This window comes from Carettochelys insculpta, chromosome 3 (assembly GCF_033958435.1).
Source record: "Carettochelys insculpta isolate YL-2023 chromosome 3, ASM3395843v1, whole genome shotgun sequence".
Taxonomy (NCBI): Eukaryota; Metazoa; Chordata; order Testudines; family Carettochelyidae; genus Carettochelys; species Carettochelys insculpta.
The window spans coordinates 25,469,275-25,487,675 of NC_134139.1; the positions used below are offsets into that span (position 1 = coordinate 25,469,275).

The 18,401-nt window shown below is 44.3% G+C and overlaps 1 protein-coding gene across 3 annotated transcripts in view; it reads right to left on the reverse strand.

Annotated features, from left to right (window-relative positions):
* CCDC85A (coiled-coil domain containing 85A) overlaps positions 1-18,401 on the reverse strand; it is a 164,902-nt gene that overhangs the window by 69,706 nt on the left and 76,795 nt on the right. The window contains exon 3 of one of the 3 annotated variants that reach the window (XM_074988497.1): positions 17,469-17,526. The exons of the other annotated variants lie outside the window; for them this stretch is intronic. Coding sequence (XP_074844598.1) covers positions 17,522-17,526 — 5 coding nt within the window. The 3' untranslated portion in view covers positions 17,469-17,521. Of the gene's footprint in view, positions 1-17,468; positions 17,527-18,401 lie in introns of those variants that run through there. 3 annotated transcript variants of the gene reach the window in all.

Consider the following 18,401-nt stretch of genomic DNA (forward strand, 5'->3'; position numbering starts at 1 on the left):
TACTTCGAAGTAAGGGAGGGTATATTTTGTGTGTGGACACTCTACTTCGAAGTTATTTTGTAGTGTAGACACAGCCATAGTGTAATTAGCAACAAACTGGACCCATATCTTCCAATTATTCTGTTATTTTATGCCTCACTCCTACATGAGTGTGCAGCAAGTAGGCAGGCAGCAAAGGAAGTGGGTAGAGCTTTGAGTGCCATACTGCCTTGTGGATTATCCTGGGAAGAAGCAAGGCTAAGGGAGTAAACCCTGACAGAAAATCCACACGGGAGTCCTAAGATGGTTCTGTGCCAACTTCTGGCATTGACCTGGCAACTCCTGCAGCTGAGCTGGTACCAGACGTAAACGTTATCCTCTCCTTTGGACTATATCAACAAAGCCGAGAGGGGGACACTGGCATCTGGGCAGCCCAAGGTCCCCCAAAAAAAAAAAACTGCCCAGGCTTGCGCCTGGAGAGGTACTCCAGCACCGTTTAACAGCGTTGAACCAACACGGGAGGTAACAGATACCAGTTATAAGCTCTTGCGCGACTGGCGGAGAGAACGAGCTCCAGGGGTTGCCTTTGACGGTGGGACAGATCATCGCATTTCACTGGACAGTCACTGCCCGCCTCAAGCTGGGCAGCCCCCAGCCAGTAGGGTACTGTCCCGCCACAGTTCACCTGCCTCACTGGGTGCGTGAGGCTTAAGGTTCCCAAACCTGCAAGAGACTGAAATTTGAGCACCAGGAAAACCAATAAGAAAATCAACAAGAAAAGGAAACCATCAAAGTTTTAAGCTTGCTTGCTGGAATGTGCAGACCATGCTGACCGGTTTGACTGAAGATCTTCAGGACATCAGCAACAGCTGAAAGACTGCTGTCATCGATGAGGAACTGAAGAGGCTCCAAGTTGTCACTGCTGCTGTGCAAGAGATGCGACTTGCAGATTCAGGATCTCTAAAGGAAAAGGACTACACCTTTTTCTGGCAGGGTAAAGCCCAAAAAGAACCCAGGGAGCATGGTGTTGGCTTTGCCATCAGAAACACCCTTCTACAAATGGTAGAATTAGTCATGGACGGATCAGAAAGACTCCTTCAGGTCATACTTCAAAATTGCGCCGGTCCTGTCCACCTGATCAGCACTTACGCTCCAACCCTGTATGCCACACCAGAAGTAAAAGACAAGTTCTATGACATGTTTAGTACTGCCATGGCACAAATACCTGCTCGCGAACAACTATACATTTTGGTTGACTTCAATGCAAGAGTCGGAGCCGATCGTGACTCATGGCCTTCCTGCTTAGGCCACTTCGGTGTGGGAAAAATGAATGAAAACAGACAGCATCTTCTCGAACTTTGCACGTGTCACAATCTGTGCATCACAAACACATTTTTCCAAACCAAGCCACAGCACACAGTGTCATGGAGACACCCACACTCGAAAAACTGGCATCAACTAGATGTGGTCATCACTAGACGTGATAACCTCAAAAATGTCCTCCTGACACGCAGTTATCATAGTGCCGACTGCGATACAGATCACTCGCCAGTTTGCTCCAAACTCAAGGTGAGACCCAAGAAGCTGTACCAATCTAAACCAACTGGAAGGCCCCGCATTGATGCCAGAAAGACAGCAAACTCAGAGAGAGCTGAAAAGTTCAGAGAGACCCTTGAGGAGAATCTGCACAGAAGCTCTGGAGGTGCCGATGTGACATCCAGATGGCAGCATCTGAGGGATACAATGTACAACACGGCATTGTTGGTGTTTGGAAGAAGAGCTAGAAACACAAATGACTGGTTCGAGGCTAACTCCGATGAGATGATTCCAGCCATCGAAAAGAAGCACACTGCACTCCTGGAGCACAAACGCTCACTGAGCCAGTGTACCCTGCAAAGCACTCAAGAGCAGCCAGAAAAACAGTACAGCAAACAGCCAGGCGCTGTGCCAACAACTACTGGATCGAGCTATGCAGCAGCATCCAGACCAGTGCTGACTCTGGTAATCTCATGGGAACGTACGAGGGCATCAAGAACGCGTTAGGACCCACACAGAACAATATGGCACTTCCAAAATCCAAATCTGATGAAGTCATCACTAACAAAGCCAAACAGATGGAGCACTGGGTCAAGCACTACTCCAAACTGTACTCACACGAGAACATTGTGGTTGATACAGCCCTCAATGCCGTCGAGCTCCTACCAGTAATGGACAAACTGGATCAGGAACCAACTGTGGATGAACTGAAGAAAGCCATAGACAGCATTGCAGTAGAAAAGCCCCAGGCCAGGATGGTATACCACCAGAGGTAATCAAGTGTGCCACGGACACCCTCCTGGAACCCCTACATGAGCTACTGTGCCTGTGCTGGAGAGAGGGAGAGGTTCCACAGGATATGTGCGATGTTAACATTGTAACCTTGTATAAGAACACAGGAGACAGAAGTGACTGCAACAATTACCATGGAGTCTCCCTCCTCAGCATCACTGGTAAACTGTTTGCTCGCGTTATCCTCAGCAGACTCCAGAAGATTGCTGAGAGGGTGTATCCTGAATCACAGTGCGGATTCTGTGCAGAGAGATCTACCATTGACATGGTCTTCTCTCTGAGGCAACTGCAGGAGAAATGCAAGGAGCAGAGGAAGCCACTCTATGTTGCCTTCATCGACTTGACCAAGGCCTTCGACTTGGCAGCAGGGATGGACAGTTCAAACTGCTCCACAAGATAGGCTGTCCACCACAGTTACTCAAGATGATCCAGTCTTTCCACGAAGACATGAGAGGAACCATCCAATATGACGGCACATTATCAGATGTTTTCAGCATCAGGAGTGGCGTCAAACAAGGATGCGTCCTTGCTTCGACATTGTTCGGGATCTTCTTCGCACACCTCCTGAAGCACACCTTTGGATCTTCAACAGAGGGCATCTTTTTGCACACAAGATCTGATGGGAAACTGTTTAATCTTGCAAGGCTGAAAGCTAAATCTAAGGTGCGGGAAGTCCTCATCAGAGATATGCTGTTCGCAGATGACGCTGCTGTAGTGTCACACACAGAAGACCAGCTTCAGAAACTGCTGGATCAGTTCTCCAAAGCATGCAAGGACGTCCGGCTTTCCATCAGCCTAAAGAAGACCAACATACTTGGTCAGGACGTTGCTGAACCTCCATCAATCAGCATTGACAACTATTCGTTTGTGGTCATCCAGGAGTTCATTTACCTCGTGTCCACCATCACTGACACCCTGTCATTGGAGACTGAGCTAAATAGGAGGATCAGAAAAGCAGCCACAACTCTGTCCAGACTCAGGAAGAGAGTGTAGGATAACATCAAGTTGTACACTGACACCAAAATGTAAGTCTACAGAGCCTGCATCCTCAGCACCCTCCTGTACGGCAGCGAGTCTTGGACCCTGTACGGTCGCCAAGAAAAGAGACAATGTCTTCCACTTGTGCTGCCTCAGACGCATCCTTGGAATATCATGGAAGGACAGAGTGCCCAACACCACCATCCTTGAGCAAGCTGGAATCCCAACCATGCACACCTTCCTCAGGCAGTGGCGGCTCCGCTCGCTTGGCCACGCCCACAGGATGAATGATGGAAGGATCCCAAAAGACATCCTGTATGGTGAGCTAGCCTCTGGCAAAAGACCTCCCGGATGCCCCCAGTTGCGCTACAAAGATGTTTACAAGAAGTACCTCAGGGATGTAGACATCGAGCTGGACAGCTGGGAGGAGCTGGCACACGATCGCAACAGATGGAGGCAGGAACTACACAAGGGCCTTCAGAAGGGTGAGATGAGGATCAAACAGCTAGCAGAGGAGAAGCGAGCCCACAGAAAGCACAGTAAGGACCTGTCAGACACCCCCTACACATGCAACAGATGCAGCAAGAACTGTCACTCTCATGTGGGCCTTAACAGTCACAGTCAACGCTGCAAATGATGATCCCAAATGAAACTACGAAGGGCGCAATCCATAGTCTACATAGACTGAAGGATGCCTACTACTACTACAGCTTTGACTGTTAGGACTGAGTCACCAACCAGTGCAACTAGACTGGAACAGATAGGGTAGTAAGCTGGTGCTAGTTCTTTGACCCTGAGTCTATTCTGGGAGCATAACACCTATGTTCAGCTTCTTAGAGTGTTCTTAGTAATCCAGCCCTTAGTGTAGAAACACTAAGGCTATGTCTACACTACAGTGATCTGTGAACAGAAGTTACTGTGGGAAGACATCATGGGACAAAACTTCTGTCAACAGATTGTGGTCAGACAGTAAAGCAGATTGAAAAAGCTATCCACTTTGTCAACAGAGAGCAGCCAGACTGCCCGGCTGCTCTCTCGACAGAACGGCCAACCGGAAGCACAGCAGACAGGGTTTGCCCGTGACCTGGAAGCTCTGTCTGTCGACAGAGGGCCCCCAAAGCATCCACAAGGCTTTTTTGTCAACAGACTTTGTCGAGAAAGGCGTTCTGCCTCATGGGGGAGAGGCAGGCTGTCGACAAAAGTGCTGACTTCTGTTGATTTACTGTTGACAGAACACAGTTTTAGTGTGGATATTCCATGAGTTTTGTCAATAAAAACAGAATTTTGTCCACAAAACTCCCTAGTGTAGACGTGGGTAAAGACAATAATACAAAGAATTTGCGATGGGGTCTAATCCTCACCAAGGAAGGTGTGAAGTAGGAGCCATTAGAACAAGGATATAATGAGGTTGCAGAGGACCTGCGCCTGCTGACAGGGGCAGGAAAGAATGAGGATAGCCAGCTTCAGCAGAATAGCATTTCAGCAGAAATTTTTGGCTTGCCATATTCGAGTCAAATGTATCACTGCAATGATTGTAAATCTGAGGAGGGCAAACAATCACACACCATTTAATTCCTCTGAAAATTTGTGTGCAATGAAACTTAATACTCTTAGATTTTCTGCAGTGGATTTTTAGCTTTTACTACAGGTAAAAGGAATTCCAGCTTAGAATACTCGTGCATCATATTGCAGGCAGGCAGACTTCTGAGCCCCTGCGCAGCACTCTAGAGATTTCACTGTAATTTTGTGCATCAGCAGAAGTCCACCCACTTGCAAGAAGTTGCAGAACTGGGGCCTAGATCTGTATAGTAAAATGTGATGATTGCCAATATCTATACTGTATACACCTTAACAAAACAGTGATTTCTTAATGTTTGTCTGGACAAATAATCTGCTGTAGATATTAGAAAGTTCATCTGTTTGATCCTCCAAAACAGTAAGAGCAAGGACCACCAAATTTGCTATACAGCTTCTTCTTACCATACCATAAAAGTAGCACAGGGGTTTAACTGTACCAGGAAAATGGGATTTGCCTGGAATGGGATTGCTTCTCATAAATCACCAAATCAAGCATAAGTCTTCAAAACCAACAAAACTGAACAAATGTTCAAAGACATTGAACCAAGATGAGCCAGAAGAATAGGATGAACCTGGAATAGGATTGCATCTTTATAACCTGTACAGAAAAGAGATCACACAGAAGCTTGGAGTAGAGCTGTGTTTTTGGCACTGCTAAATCATTGCTTACGTTTGAAAACTAAAATAAAATGTTATTGGAAACCCAGTTGACTACAGCCCTTTTCTGTTAAAACACAGCAAATGATAAGAGTTTATATAGATGATGAAAACACACATTTGATGGAATTCCCATTTTAAAAAACTAGTAAAAAATATTAACCGTAAATTTTAACAATCCTCATTTTAAAGAAATCCAAAATAAAAATTAACTCCATAAAAATAACATTGCATTATTAAAAAATACAATAATTTAAGAAAGTACATACATTTCCCTTTTATTTAAAAATAATTGAATTAAAGACCCAAGCAATGCTGGGTAAATCTGCTAGGTTCATATAAATGGGGTGATCGTCCCTCCCATTTCAGCCGGGACAGTTCCACTTTTCAGGCATCAGGAAGGTGCCACAAGTTAGTTTAACAAAAGAACTAATTGTCCCATACTCATGCACCCTGCTGAGCTGCCCTTCCCCCAAATCCGAGCAGCAAGGTACCAGAAGCTGGTTAGAGAACACATGTAGCATGTACTGACCAGCCAGGTGTGCAGGCAGCAGCAGGAGACGGAGCCAGCAGAGGCTATGCCATAAGGTAAGGCAAGGTATGCTGGGGGTGGGGGGAGCAAGTAGTGTATATCCTCTGCAGTCATTTTTAAAATTTTAAGGTGATCCGGTGCCCCTACAGCCAGAGAGACCTCCCCTCTCCAAAGGCAGGGCTGCAACCCCATTCCCGGTGCCACACAGGGTGGGACAGCTGGGAGGTGCCAGGCACAAAAGAAGATAGCTCCCAGAGGGCAAATGAGAGTTCCCCTGCAGGATGACAGCCTCAGTCTCCAGGAGCACAGGGCAGCTAGGGAGATCCCCTGAAGCAGAGAGACAGCAAGTTCCCAGCACCTTGCTGTCTGGAACAGCCACAGCACCCTTCGGTATAGGGCAGCTGCAGAGGACCTCTTCCCACCCCAAGGCAGCAGCCCCAATGTTCCCCATTGTGCCCCCCTTGCTTGGAGCAGCTAGGGAGTCCCTATTGCTTGGCTTACGGCAGCCCCTCTTTGCCTCCCACAGCCAGGCCCCTTCTCTGCCAAGCTGCATTCCTGGTACCTGATGGCTGGGCAGCTCCCCTGACATCCAGGGAGAACCACCCACAGGTCTGCAGCCTTCATTCCTGGGGTCTCCTACCCCCACTGGGAAGCTGCAGCCCCTATTCTCAGGGACACCTCTGCAGGGCAGCAACCCCCTGTCCTGTGCCTCACTGCAGGGCAACAGCTGGGAGTAGCAGGGTTTAATCCTGCATTCCCCATGCGCTCCCTGTGACAAAGCCTCTGCAGCCTATGGGGCGGAAATGGCCAGACTAACCTGTGGGCCCACAGCCCAAACATTTACGTGAGCCGCTAGGGGGCAATGGAGCACGGCACAGGACTGAGAGGCAGGCCCTTCTAAAGAGCAGTGACCATTTACTTGTAAATAGATATTTTTATTTTTTACATCATTATTAGTTATAAAAATGTAGTATGTCTTTTTTAATGGATGCTCACTAAACAATGATACTTTGAGCATTTTTATGGCATAGGTCTGACTGAATGCCACAGAACTCACTGAAGCCCAAGCAATTTTGCCAGGTGTCCCATATTTGCCATAGGAAAATGTGGTCACTCTATATTTTTACACACACACACACACACACACACACACACACACACACACACACACACACACACACACACACACACACACAGAGAGAGAGAGAGAGAGAGAGAGAGAGAGAGAGAGTACATTCTACTCATGAATCTCTGCAATTGTACTAGTCAATATCTAGAATCCTTTCATTTGAGATGGACTATTTCACCTTCAGGATACACTGGAGCTAGGACGTGCACTTGCTTGCATAGGCATTTCTGCAATACGTCATCTTCAAAAAGTACACTAAACAGCAGTGCACTGTAGACAGGGTGGCATACCCTGAGCCACCAAGCTTAAATATAGACATACTCTCGCTGTGAAGCTTTTTATGCAGCTTTAAGAATAGGAGATTACATGAAGACAAATTATTTTAATAAAAATAGTGTAGCCAGGGCCAAGAGTATTTTACAGTAGGGATCTAATTTACATGTTCCTTTCATTTAAGGGCAAGTATTTGCTCTTACTTTCAGTACTAGTATTCTAAAGTAACCCTGTTGAGCTTTGGATATTAAAACTGACATAAATGAGAGCAACATTTTTTCTTACTTATTTGTTGCCATTTATTTTATTGCTGGTTCAATAACCCGTCATTCATTCTGAGTCTTTGCTGTTTTGGTTGTTTCACTGTTTTCCTATTTGCAGTGTTGATCAGAGATTCTGTTTTTGTAAATACATACTGCCCTGTCCAACCTCAGAGTTTCAGTTTGAAAACTATACCGACGGATGGCAGAGATACCAGAAAATTTCCAACTGCTTCCAATAAAAAAAGCCAGCAGAAATCTAAGAAACCGTTCAGCTACTTTCCTAGATAGGTCTCTATTGTGACACTACTCTAAAGCAGCATGCTAGTTTTCTTATGGTGTGGATGTGAGCAAGGCTTGAAGAACAGAAACACTGATAGGATAAGACAAGAAGCAGATGGAAGAATCTAGGCTGAGTTCCACCAAAGCACACTTTAAAAGGGACATACACATGGTTCAAGCTCTACTTTTAACTTACTTTTACAGGGACATTTCCAAAGCTGATTGGCCCCTTATGTTCCTTAGACTAAAAGCACTTCTGTTATGGGAATTGCTACGGCCCCTTCCACATATCGGCAACAAAAGGCCAAGGTGCTCCCTTTGATGCACAGGGCAAAGGGAATAAAGGAGAAACAAACCCTTCAAAAGCAATGAAAGCATATGGTAAAATCACGATGCCATTTTGGGAATGTCTAGAAATCACTCCACACTTACACCATATGGCTAGGTGTCTTTGGACTGAGGTGGGGCTTTGGGGCTGCAGAGAGGAAGAAGTCCTGTATGACAGGCTTCTCTTCTGCCAGCAGGCACAGCAACATAGGGCATAAAAGGGGGCAAATGCCCTGTGGCCTGGCAGTTCGAAAGGGCCAAGGGCTCCTTCTGCCTAATGCCCTGCTCTTTCTGGGAGTGCAGAGCCACCCCGCCCCACCTTGAGCAGGGGCCCAGCAATTCTGTTAGGCTCACTGTCCACCGGACACCTTCCAAGATTCAAGCACTAATTTATGACACATCTCACTGCTTCCTCCCACATCAAAGGAACACATAATGCATAGACACAGGACAGATCTATACTAAAGGGTTAAACTGACCTAAGTTATGCAACTCCAATTACATAAAGAATATAGCTGGAGTCAACAAAGCTTACTGGCTTGACCATCTCAGCATCAATGACCTGGTAGCAGAGACATGACCACAGAGTTCAACTCATTAAATCCTCTATGCAAGGGATTCATTTAGGCCACATTTTTTAATGCCATGATGTAAACATGAATGACCTCAACATCTCTTGACCTTTTTCATACCAAGAACCAGCTTGCTGACTTGCTAAACTATGTCATGAAAATCTCAGGGACCAGCACTGGTTCACAGATTGGTCTATGGAGCACTGGATTGCTTCAGTCCTATGCAGTACAAATAGTCCAAACAATGGTCTAGTCATAAATAACCCATGATGGGAACTTGCATGGACAGGTTTGCTAATATGCAGTGACGGCAGAGTGCCAAACTGGTTTTGAATCTGAATTATTTAGCGTGAGTAGGCATGAAAAAGTAGCCTCTCTTCTTCAAGTAGAGAAAGACACAAAGCCTGTGTTCTTTGCTGTCTTGTTTGCCTCTGTGCTAGAAAACCGTAAGTGCCCTTCAAATTATGACAATAGTGGAACCACTGAGATAAATATTTTGGTCTCTAACAACAAACTAATAAGAGTTTTTCTTGATTAAGGACTTGGAATAGGCTGAAGGAGCTTCTGTGGACATTCTCCACATAGTGGCTATACATGCTGGAGAGTGGTTTGCTCACACTACAATGAGCCTCTGCCCAGCAATTCAATCTGGGGGCTGCCATAAGTTCCGGGCCTTGCTGAACCACCACTACTGCCTTCTCCATTTACTTTAACATGATTGCCTTTGAAATGTTAAACACCATCACATAAAGCAAGCAGAAGTGTGTTTATTGCAACATGTCCTCCACACAAACATGTTTGTTGATAAACACTACAGACAAATATTGTCCTACATTCCAGGAAAAGCAGCTCTTGCAGGAGTTTTTGAACCTGTTTTCCAGGAATGCACTTATTAGGGCTCTCATAATATTTAATAAAAATGATTAAACAAACTCTGCTAACACAGGATGAAAATTTTCTATACTAATATATCGTATAAAGCTCTGCTGCATCCCATACACTGCAACACTCCATGTTTCTCTGCCCATTTAGATCACCTGCAGCTCACGTGATGAAAGCTTCTCTGTTGAACTTTTGACTCACTTAGGGCTTGTCTACACTACCACCCTCCTTTGAAGGAAGGATGGTAAGTAGGTGTTGGGAGTTTACTAATGAAGTGCTGCACTGCATACGCAGCACTTCATTAAGCAAATCCCCCCCCCCCCCCCCCCCGCCCACGGCAACTTCGAAGTTTTAAACTTCAAAGTACCGGCACGCGTCTAGCCACGGCTCACCTGCCGGTACTTCGAAGTGCCGGGGCAACTTCGAATTCCTTTACTCCTCAATTTTGGAGGAGTGGTAGTGGTAGACAATCCCTTAAGGAAGGAAAGCTCACTACAGGATTATTAATATGCTCAATGTGCCAAAATGAATCCTTATTCATTCATGCCAGCACTTACATATAGTGTCCAACCAAAGCCAATATGGTTTAATGGGAGCAAACACCAAACTGGGGCACCAAATTTTCAGGTGCCTCTACACTGCCATGTGTGACCATGTGCCTATGGATGGCCCTGCCTCCTCCCCCCCATCCTCCGGTTTCTGCCTGGCCCAGCTCCTTCCCCTAGCTACTCTCTTGATCACCAGCAGCAGGGCTGTTTTTATCCTGCCCTCTCACATCCCCACCCATGTCCTCCTATCAGCCAGCCACTGTACTGAGAGCTCCCTACTGCCACACTGTGGGTAGAGAGGGGCCTTCAGCCTCTGCAGCTCTTTTTAACTAGCTTTTCACAGAGCTTAGTAAAATGGGGCCCGGATCTTGGTTGGGTCCTCTGCATAAATACGTAATAACAGCAACCCAAAAGGATAATTCATATAAGGAAGTGACCACAAAAATCAGTAAGGGTTCCAACAACTGGGCCAAATAACAATGCAGCTGAATTTAAGGACAGCACTTCCACAGAAGTGATAGGTATAGAGTTTGTATCTATCTAATCTAAATGCTATTTGGCACAAATGCATTTGCGACTAAAGTTACCTGGGTCACTGGTCTTCTCTGCAGATTTTGTAATTGTAAAGTAGGTGTTTGGTTTTGCTTTGTTTTGTTTTTACTCATGGATAGTTTAATAGTGCTAACAGTTCTTGCCAAAGTCAATGGTAAGCATTCCCACTTATTTCAATAGGAGAGGGTAAGAGTAACACTGAGCAATTTTGAAAATCTTGATCTTTATATGGCTGTAGTTCTTACCAAAATGAAAAATATAGCACAAAAAATATAAACTGCTTGAGAATTTTAATTTAGGACAAATTTTTGAAGCCATTAAAAACAGGAAAATCAACAGGACTGAGAATTCAGAGAGATTCATGTCTATTTTTCTTTACAGAACAGCTTTGCGACCGGGTGCTGGCAAACAGGGTGCGTGCTAACAGGAGGGAGTTTGGAGAGGCTCTCCTGGAGGAGGAGAAGGAAGGAAGGAGCAAACTAAAGCACCTTGGGGTAAGTGGCTGCTTATATTTGGAGGTTTTGGGCTTGTGTGTTTGTTTGGAGTTTGGAGTTTGTTTGTTTGGAGTGCTGAGCTGAGTGTGTGTTTGTTTGTTTGAAAGGCCGTGTGCTCAGGCAGGCAGGCAGGCAGGCAGTTGGAAGCTGATTAGGTTTGAATTGAAACACCGTGTGCTGATTGGCTGAGCTGTAGGCAGAGGGAGGAGCTATCAGGGAGGCTGAGCACTTAAACCCTGCTAGTAAGCGACCAGGGAGCTTTGCGACCGGGTGCTGGCAAACAGGGTGCGTGCTAACAGGAGGGAGTTTGGAGAGGGGAGTTTAGAGGGGGAGCTTGGAGGGAGCCAGTGACTTACTTCTGTTGCCCTTAAACTAAATCCTTTATAACAACCTCTATCTGAAACATTTAATTAACCCTCGTATATAACTAGAGTAGGAAATGGAGGCAGAAGCCCAGCAGCAGAGTGGGGGCTATCCTGTTTATTGTGTCGAGTGCAGTATGTATGACTACCTACCCTGTGGGCGGGTGGCGTATGTGTGCGCTCGATGCAAGGAGCTCCTGGCCCTCAGAGACCGAGTGCGTGCTTTGGAGGCCAGGGTGGCTGAACTGGAGGAGCTAAGGAAGGCAGAGGTGTTTGTGGATGAGACTTTCCGGGACATAGTAGGGCTGTCCCACCTCCAATCTGACAGTCCTGAGGCTGTTACGGAGGATGAAAGGCTCAGGGAAGGAGAGCAGTCAAGGGGAGCAGAGGGAAACCATCCCGTAGTTGGGACCCTCCTTCCAGAGGGTGATGTTGTATCCTCTCGTGCCGAGGATACTTCTCCGGGGGAGGGAGCGCCAGCTGTTAGGAAGAAGCAGGTTTTAGTAGTGGGGGATTCCATCATTAGAAATATAGATAGTTGGGTTTGTGATGACCGGGAGAACCGTATGGTGACTTGCCTGCCTGGTGCGAAGGTTGCGGATCTCTCGAGGCATCTAGACAGACTTATGGGCAGTGCTGGGGAGGAGCCGGTCGTCGTGGTACATGTTGGTACCAATGACATAGGGAAGGGTAGAAGAGATGTTCTGGAGGCCAAATTTAGGTTACTAGGAAGGAGACTGAAATCCAGAACATCTTTGGTGGCATTCTCTGAAATGCTTCCAGTTCCACGCGCAGGGCCAGATAGACAGGCAGAACTTCAGAGTCTCAATGCGTGGATGAGACGATGGTGTAGGGAAGAGGGGTTTAGATTTATTAGGAACTGGGGACACTTTTGGGGTAGGGGGAGCCTATACAGGAAGGATGGGCTCCACCTAAATCAAGGTGGATCCAGACTGCTGGCATTAAACATTAAAAAGGACATAGAGCAGTTTTTAAACTAAGAGGTGGGGGAAAGCCGATTGGTGCGGGGGAGCACCTGGATCGGACGGAGACTTCTCTTACACGAGGCTCCATGGACAGGGATTCCCTAGAAGTTAGTCAGATAGGGAACGTGGGAAATAATATATGGGCAAGATCAGATGTGAAACAATCGTGCATAAAAAAATCCACCGCGTCTGTGAAAGGCGGACATATAAATAGTGGTAGTTTTCTAACATGCTTTTACACTAATGCTAGGAGTCTGTCTAATAAGATGGGTGAACTGGAGTACCTCATATCAAAGGAGGAAGTTGACATAATAGGCATCTCAGAAACATGGTGGAATGAGGACAATCAGTGGGACACTATCATACCGGGATATAAATTATATCGGAAAGACAGAACAGGTCGTGCGGGTGGCGGAGTGGTACTATATGTGAAGGATAATATAGAATCAAATGAAGTAAAAATCCTAAAGGAATCAAAATGTTCCATAGAATCATTATGGATAACAATTCATTCCTCTAATATGAATATGGCATTAGGAATATATTACCGACCACCTAACCAGGACAGTGATAGTGATGCTGAAATGATGAGGGAGATTAGAGAGGCTATCAAAATAAAAAACACAGTAATAATAGGAGATTTCAATTATCCCCATATTGATTGGGTGCATGTCACCTCAGGACGGGATTCAGAGATTAAATTTCTTGATGCCTTAAATGACTGCTTCTTGGAGCAGCTAGTACAGGAACCCACAAGGGGAGAGTCGATTCTCGATCTAGTCTTGACTGGAACGCAGGATCTGGTCCAAGAGGTAACTGTTACTGGACCGCTTGGAAATAGTGACCACAATATAATAACTTTTAATATTCCTGTGTTGGGAAGAACACCGCAGCGGTCAAACACTCTGGCATTTAATTTCAAAAAGGGGAATTACACTAAAATGAGGAAGCTAGTTAAACAGAAACTAAAAGGTAGAGTAATTAAACTAAAATCCCTGGAAGCTGCATGGAAACTGTTTAAAGACACCATACTAGAGGCCCAACTTAAATGTATACCCCAAATAAAAAAACACAGTAAGAGACCTAACAAAGAACCACCATGGCTAAACAGCCATGTTAAAAAGGCAGTGAGAGAGAAAAGGGCAGCTTTTAAAAAGTGGAAGTCAAATCCTAGTGAGGAAAATAGAAAGGAACATAAACACTCCCAAATTAACTGTCATAATGTAGTAAGAAAAGCCAAAAAAGAGTTTGAGGAACAGCTAGCCAAAAATTCAAAAAACAATAGTAAAATGTTTTTTAAATACATTAGAAGCAGGAAGCCTGCTAAAAAAGCAGTGGGGCCCTTGGATGATAAAGATATAAAAGGAGCGATCAAGGAAGACAGTGCCATTGCGGAGCGATTAAATGATTTCTTTGCTTCAGTCTTCACGGCTGAAGATGTTACAGAGGTTCCTAAATCTGAGCCAGCCTTTTTAGGCGACAAATCTGAGGAACTCACTCAGATTGAAGTGACATTAGAGGAGGTTTTGGAATTAATTGATAAGCTGAATAGTAACAAGTCCCCAGGACCAGATGGCATTCACCCAAGGGTTCTGAAAGAACTCAAATGTGAAATTGCGGAGTTATTAACAGTGGTTTGTAACCTATCCTTTAAATCCACTTTGGTACCAAATGACTGGAAGACGGCCAATATAACACCAATATTTAAAAAAGGCTCTAGAGGAGATCCTGGCAATTATAGACCGATAAGTTTAACATCAGTACCAGGCAAATTAGTAGAAACACTAGTAAAGAGTAAAATTGCAAGGCACATAGAAGAGCACGAATTGTTGGGCAAAAGTCAGCATGGTTTCTGCAGAGGGAAGTCGTGTCTGTCTAATCTATTAGAATTCTTTGAAGGGGTTAATAAACATGCGGACAAGGGGCACCCAGTGGACATAATATACCTAGATTTCCAGAAAGCCTTTGACACGGTCCCACACCAAAGGCTTTTATGTAAATTAGGTGGTCATGGGATAGGAGGAAAGGTCCTTTCATGGATCGGGAATTGGTTAAAAGACAGAAAACAAAGGGTGGGAATAAATGGTAAATTTTCACAATGGAGGGGGGTAACTAGTGGTGTTCCCCAGGGCTCAGTCCTGGGACCGATCCTGTTCAACTTGTTCATCAATGATCTGGAAAATGAGGTAAGCAGTGAGGTGGCAAAGTTTGCAGATGACACCAAGTTGTTCAGGACAGTCAAAACCAAAAGGGATTGTGAAGAACTACAAAAAGATCTCAGCAAACTGAGTGATTGGGCAGCAAAATGGCAAATGAAATTTAATGTGGGTAAGTGTAAGGTAATGCATGTTGGAAAAAATAACCCAAATTACACGTACTACATGATGGGGTCAAATTTAGCTACGACAGATCAGGAAAGGGATCTTGGAGTTATAGTGGATAGTTCTCTGAAGACATCCACGCAGTGTGCAGCGGCAGTTAGTAAGGCAAATAGGATGTTAGGAATTATTAAAAAAGGGATCGATAATAAGACAAAAGATATCATACTTCCCCTATATAAAACTATGGTACGCCCACATCTCGAGTACTGCGTGCAGATGTGGTCTCCTCACCTCAAAAAAGATATATTGGCATTAGAAAAGGTTCAGAAAAGGGCGACTAAGATGATTAGGGGCTTGGAAAGGGTCCCATATGGGGAGAGGCTAGAGAGACTGGGACTTTTCAGTTTGGAAAAGAGGCGATTGAGGGGCGATATGATAGAGGTATATAAAATCATGAATGGTGTGGAGAAAGTGAATATAGAAAAATTATTTACCTTTTCCCATAATACAAGAACTAGGGGACACCAAATGAAATTGATGGGTAGTGGGTTCAAAACTAATAAAAGGAAATTTTTCTTCACACAGCGCACAGTCAACCTGTGGAACTCCTTGCCCGAGGCGGCTGTGAAGGCCAGGACTCTATTAGGGTTTAAAAAAGAGCTTGATAAATTTTTGCAGGTCAGGTCCATAAATGGCTATTAGCCAGGGATAAAGTATGGTGCCCTAGCCTTCATAACAAGGGCAGGAGATGGATGGCAGGAGATAAATCACTTGTCTTCTGTTCTCCTTCTCTGGGGCGCCTGGCATTGGCCACCGTCGGCAGATGGGATGCTGGGCTTGATGGACCTTTGGTCTGACCCAGTATGGCCATTCTTATGTTCTTATATTATTTCAGTAATAATCTTGCCCTGAATAGAGTACACTACACAGCTCAATATTATTAGGGAGAAAGTACTTGTATACCACGGCAGACTATATTCAGTACAATGTAAAATTAAAGCAACCTCAATAATTTAATAACGAAAATGGTTAATAGATTAAGCAGGCTTTAATCAGGTACAAATTAATTTAATATACTTAACACATGAGAATATAGCAGATAAATAGCATTTATAGAAAGTAATTTAAACAGATTTCCATAATGTGATCCAACACAATTGATAATAATGCATTTACAGAAGTGACTATAAGAAAGCCACCATTTACCCAGAAGCAACGAGGGGTTCTGTGGCACCTTATAGACTACCAGAAATGTATAAGCATAAGCTTTCACGGACAAAGACCCACTTTGTCAGATGCTCATGCATTTCTGTTAGTCTATAAGGTGCCACAGGGCCCCTCGTTGCTTTTGCAGAGCCAGACTAACACGGCTACCCCTCTGATACCATTTACCCAGAGTTTCCACATTATGCCATTTGAGATACAGCAGGCATTTTCTGTACTGAGAACAGGTTATAGCATGGTCATCTAATATGCTAATTTGGGGTAAATGACTTTACAGATACTCTAACTGCAATTTTATCCATAATTAATTAATAAGGCAAGATTTTGCATCTTTTCTTATGTTAAGTAACACCTTCTGACCTGATCCTGCAAGTAAAACAAAGATTGATTTTGGTGGTGCTTTGTGTCAGTACAGAGGACCAATCGCCTGCACACTATAAATGGGAGGATTGGCACCTTTCTGGTTAAGCAGTCTCAATGATATTCCTCTCAAAGCAAATTTGTATTCAACATAGAATAAGGGCATAAGAATCTGGCCTTAAGTATCTAAACATGTAGGGGTGGCATCTCCCATAAGTCCAGGGTCAACTGAAATATCAGTGCAACTCATTAAAAAAAAGACATGATACAGAAATACAAAAAGCTACATGGTGGACAAATTCCTGCATCCCAGAAGGGGCATATTCACTGCTGGTGTAACACCACTGAAAACTGAATAGACTAGTGCATCTTATCATGGTAGCCAATTGTTGACCAACACAGAATGCCTAGCACAGATATAAATAATATGCATTATCCACACCCTAAATGCATTAGTATGCATTTAGCACAAATAGCATTGAGCATAAAAAGCATAGAAGTACTATAACCTAAATCAACCTGTACCTTTACTACAATCCTGTTCTCTGTCTTTGCACAAGCTAGGAGTAATACCTGAAATCCTGGTTGAACCTCTCTAGTCCAGTACTGTCTCATCCAGCAACATCCATGATCTGGCATGATTTGAGTTAGCTGGATAACCACTCATCAAGGGTATGGCCAAGTTTCATAAGGTTACATAAGGTTTGCTCACAGCCACCAGTCTTGGCTCTCAGCGTTCTGTGTTATTTAGCTCTAATTTACCCCTAAATGTCTTCTAAGAGCCCAGTAAACAGTGGAAGTTTTGGTAATGCCGCTAGACAATATTGACGTCCCTTGGTCTGGTAAATTCTCGTGTTCAGCTCTGGTCAGGTGCCAAGGGTGTGGGACTAGAGAGGTTCAACCTGTAGCCAAAACAAAGATAAGGAAGAAACAGAACAAGCAATTAGGGAACTAGGACATTTAGGTTAGATTTTAGTGACATGTAAAAAGATTTGAAACTAGTAAAACCATCATTTAACTAATGCCAGCTAATCTCAGTGTATTTTGTAGAACTGGGGCTAAGGTCTGAAGAACAAAGAGCCGTAAGTCAATTCTCATCTATGACTCCCCTGATTTCAGCCGCAATCTACACTGAGCTACCATATGTACAAATGAAATACACAATATGATGAACTGACTTTTCATTTTAATGCATCTTTGTCTCAAGTTTTCATTTTCCTTCCCTATAGCGTAAATAATGCAGAGAGAGGAAAAGAAAACCATTCCTGTATGTCCTATTTCCACAGCGTACACTATCAACTGTGTGGACGGAATTCGGATTTATTTGGTGATGAGCTTTCATGGGACAGACCGACTTGATCTGAAGAAGTGGGTCTGTCCCACGAAAGCTCATCATTGAATAAGTCATTTTATTAATTTTTCAAGCGCTACATTTCTGCTGCTTTGTTTTGCTGGAGTACAGACTAACACAGCTACCTCGCTGTTACTGTTCACTCCGAAAGGCTCACAATGTATGGATGAATAAGCAGTCTTAAAACATGCACAGTGCAAGTTCCCACATTCTCTTCTACCAATGTACTACATAATCTTTACTTGTATCACCCTTTTCTTTGTAGTCTAAACACAAACTGCAGACTATTTAGCATGTTTACCAAACTGCACAGAATTGGAAATAAGGACAATATTCATTTTAGTCGTGACCACCATCAGAATGTGAACACAAATCACAAGAGGTGAAGGCTAGTGCACGAACAACCCCTTAATAAAATAACGTTAA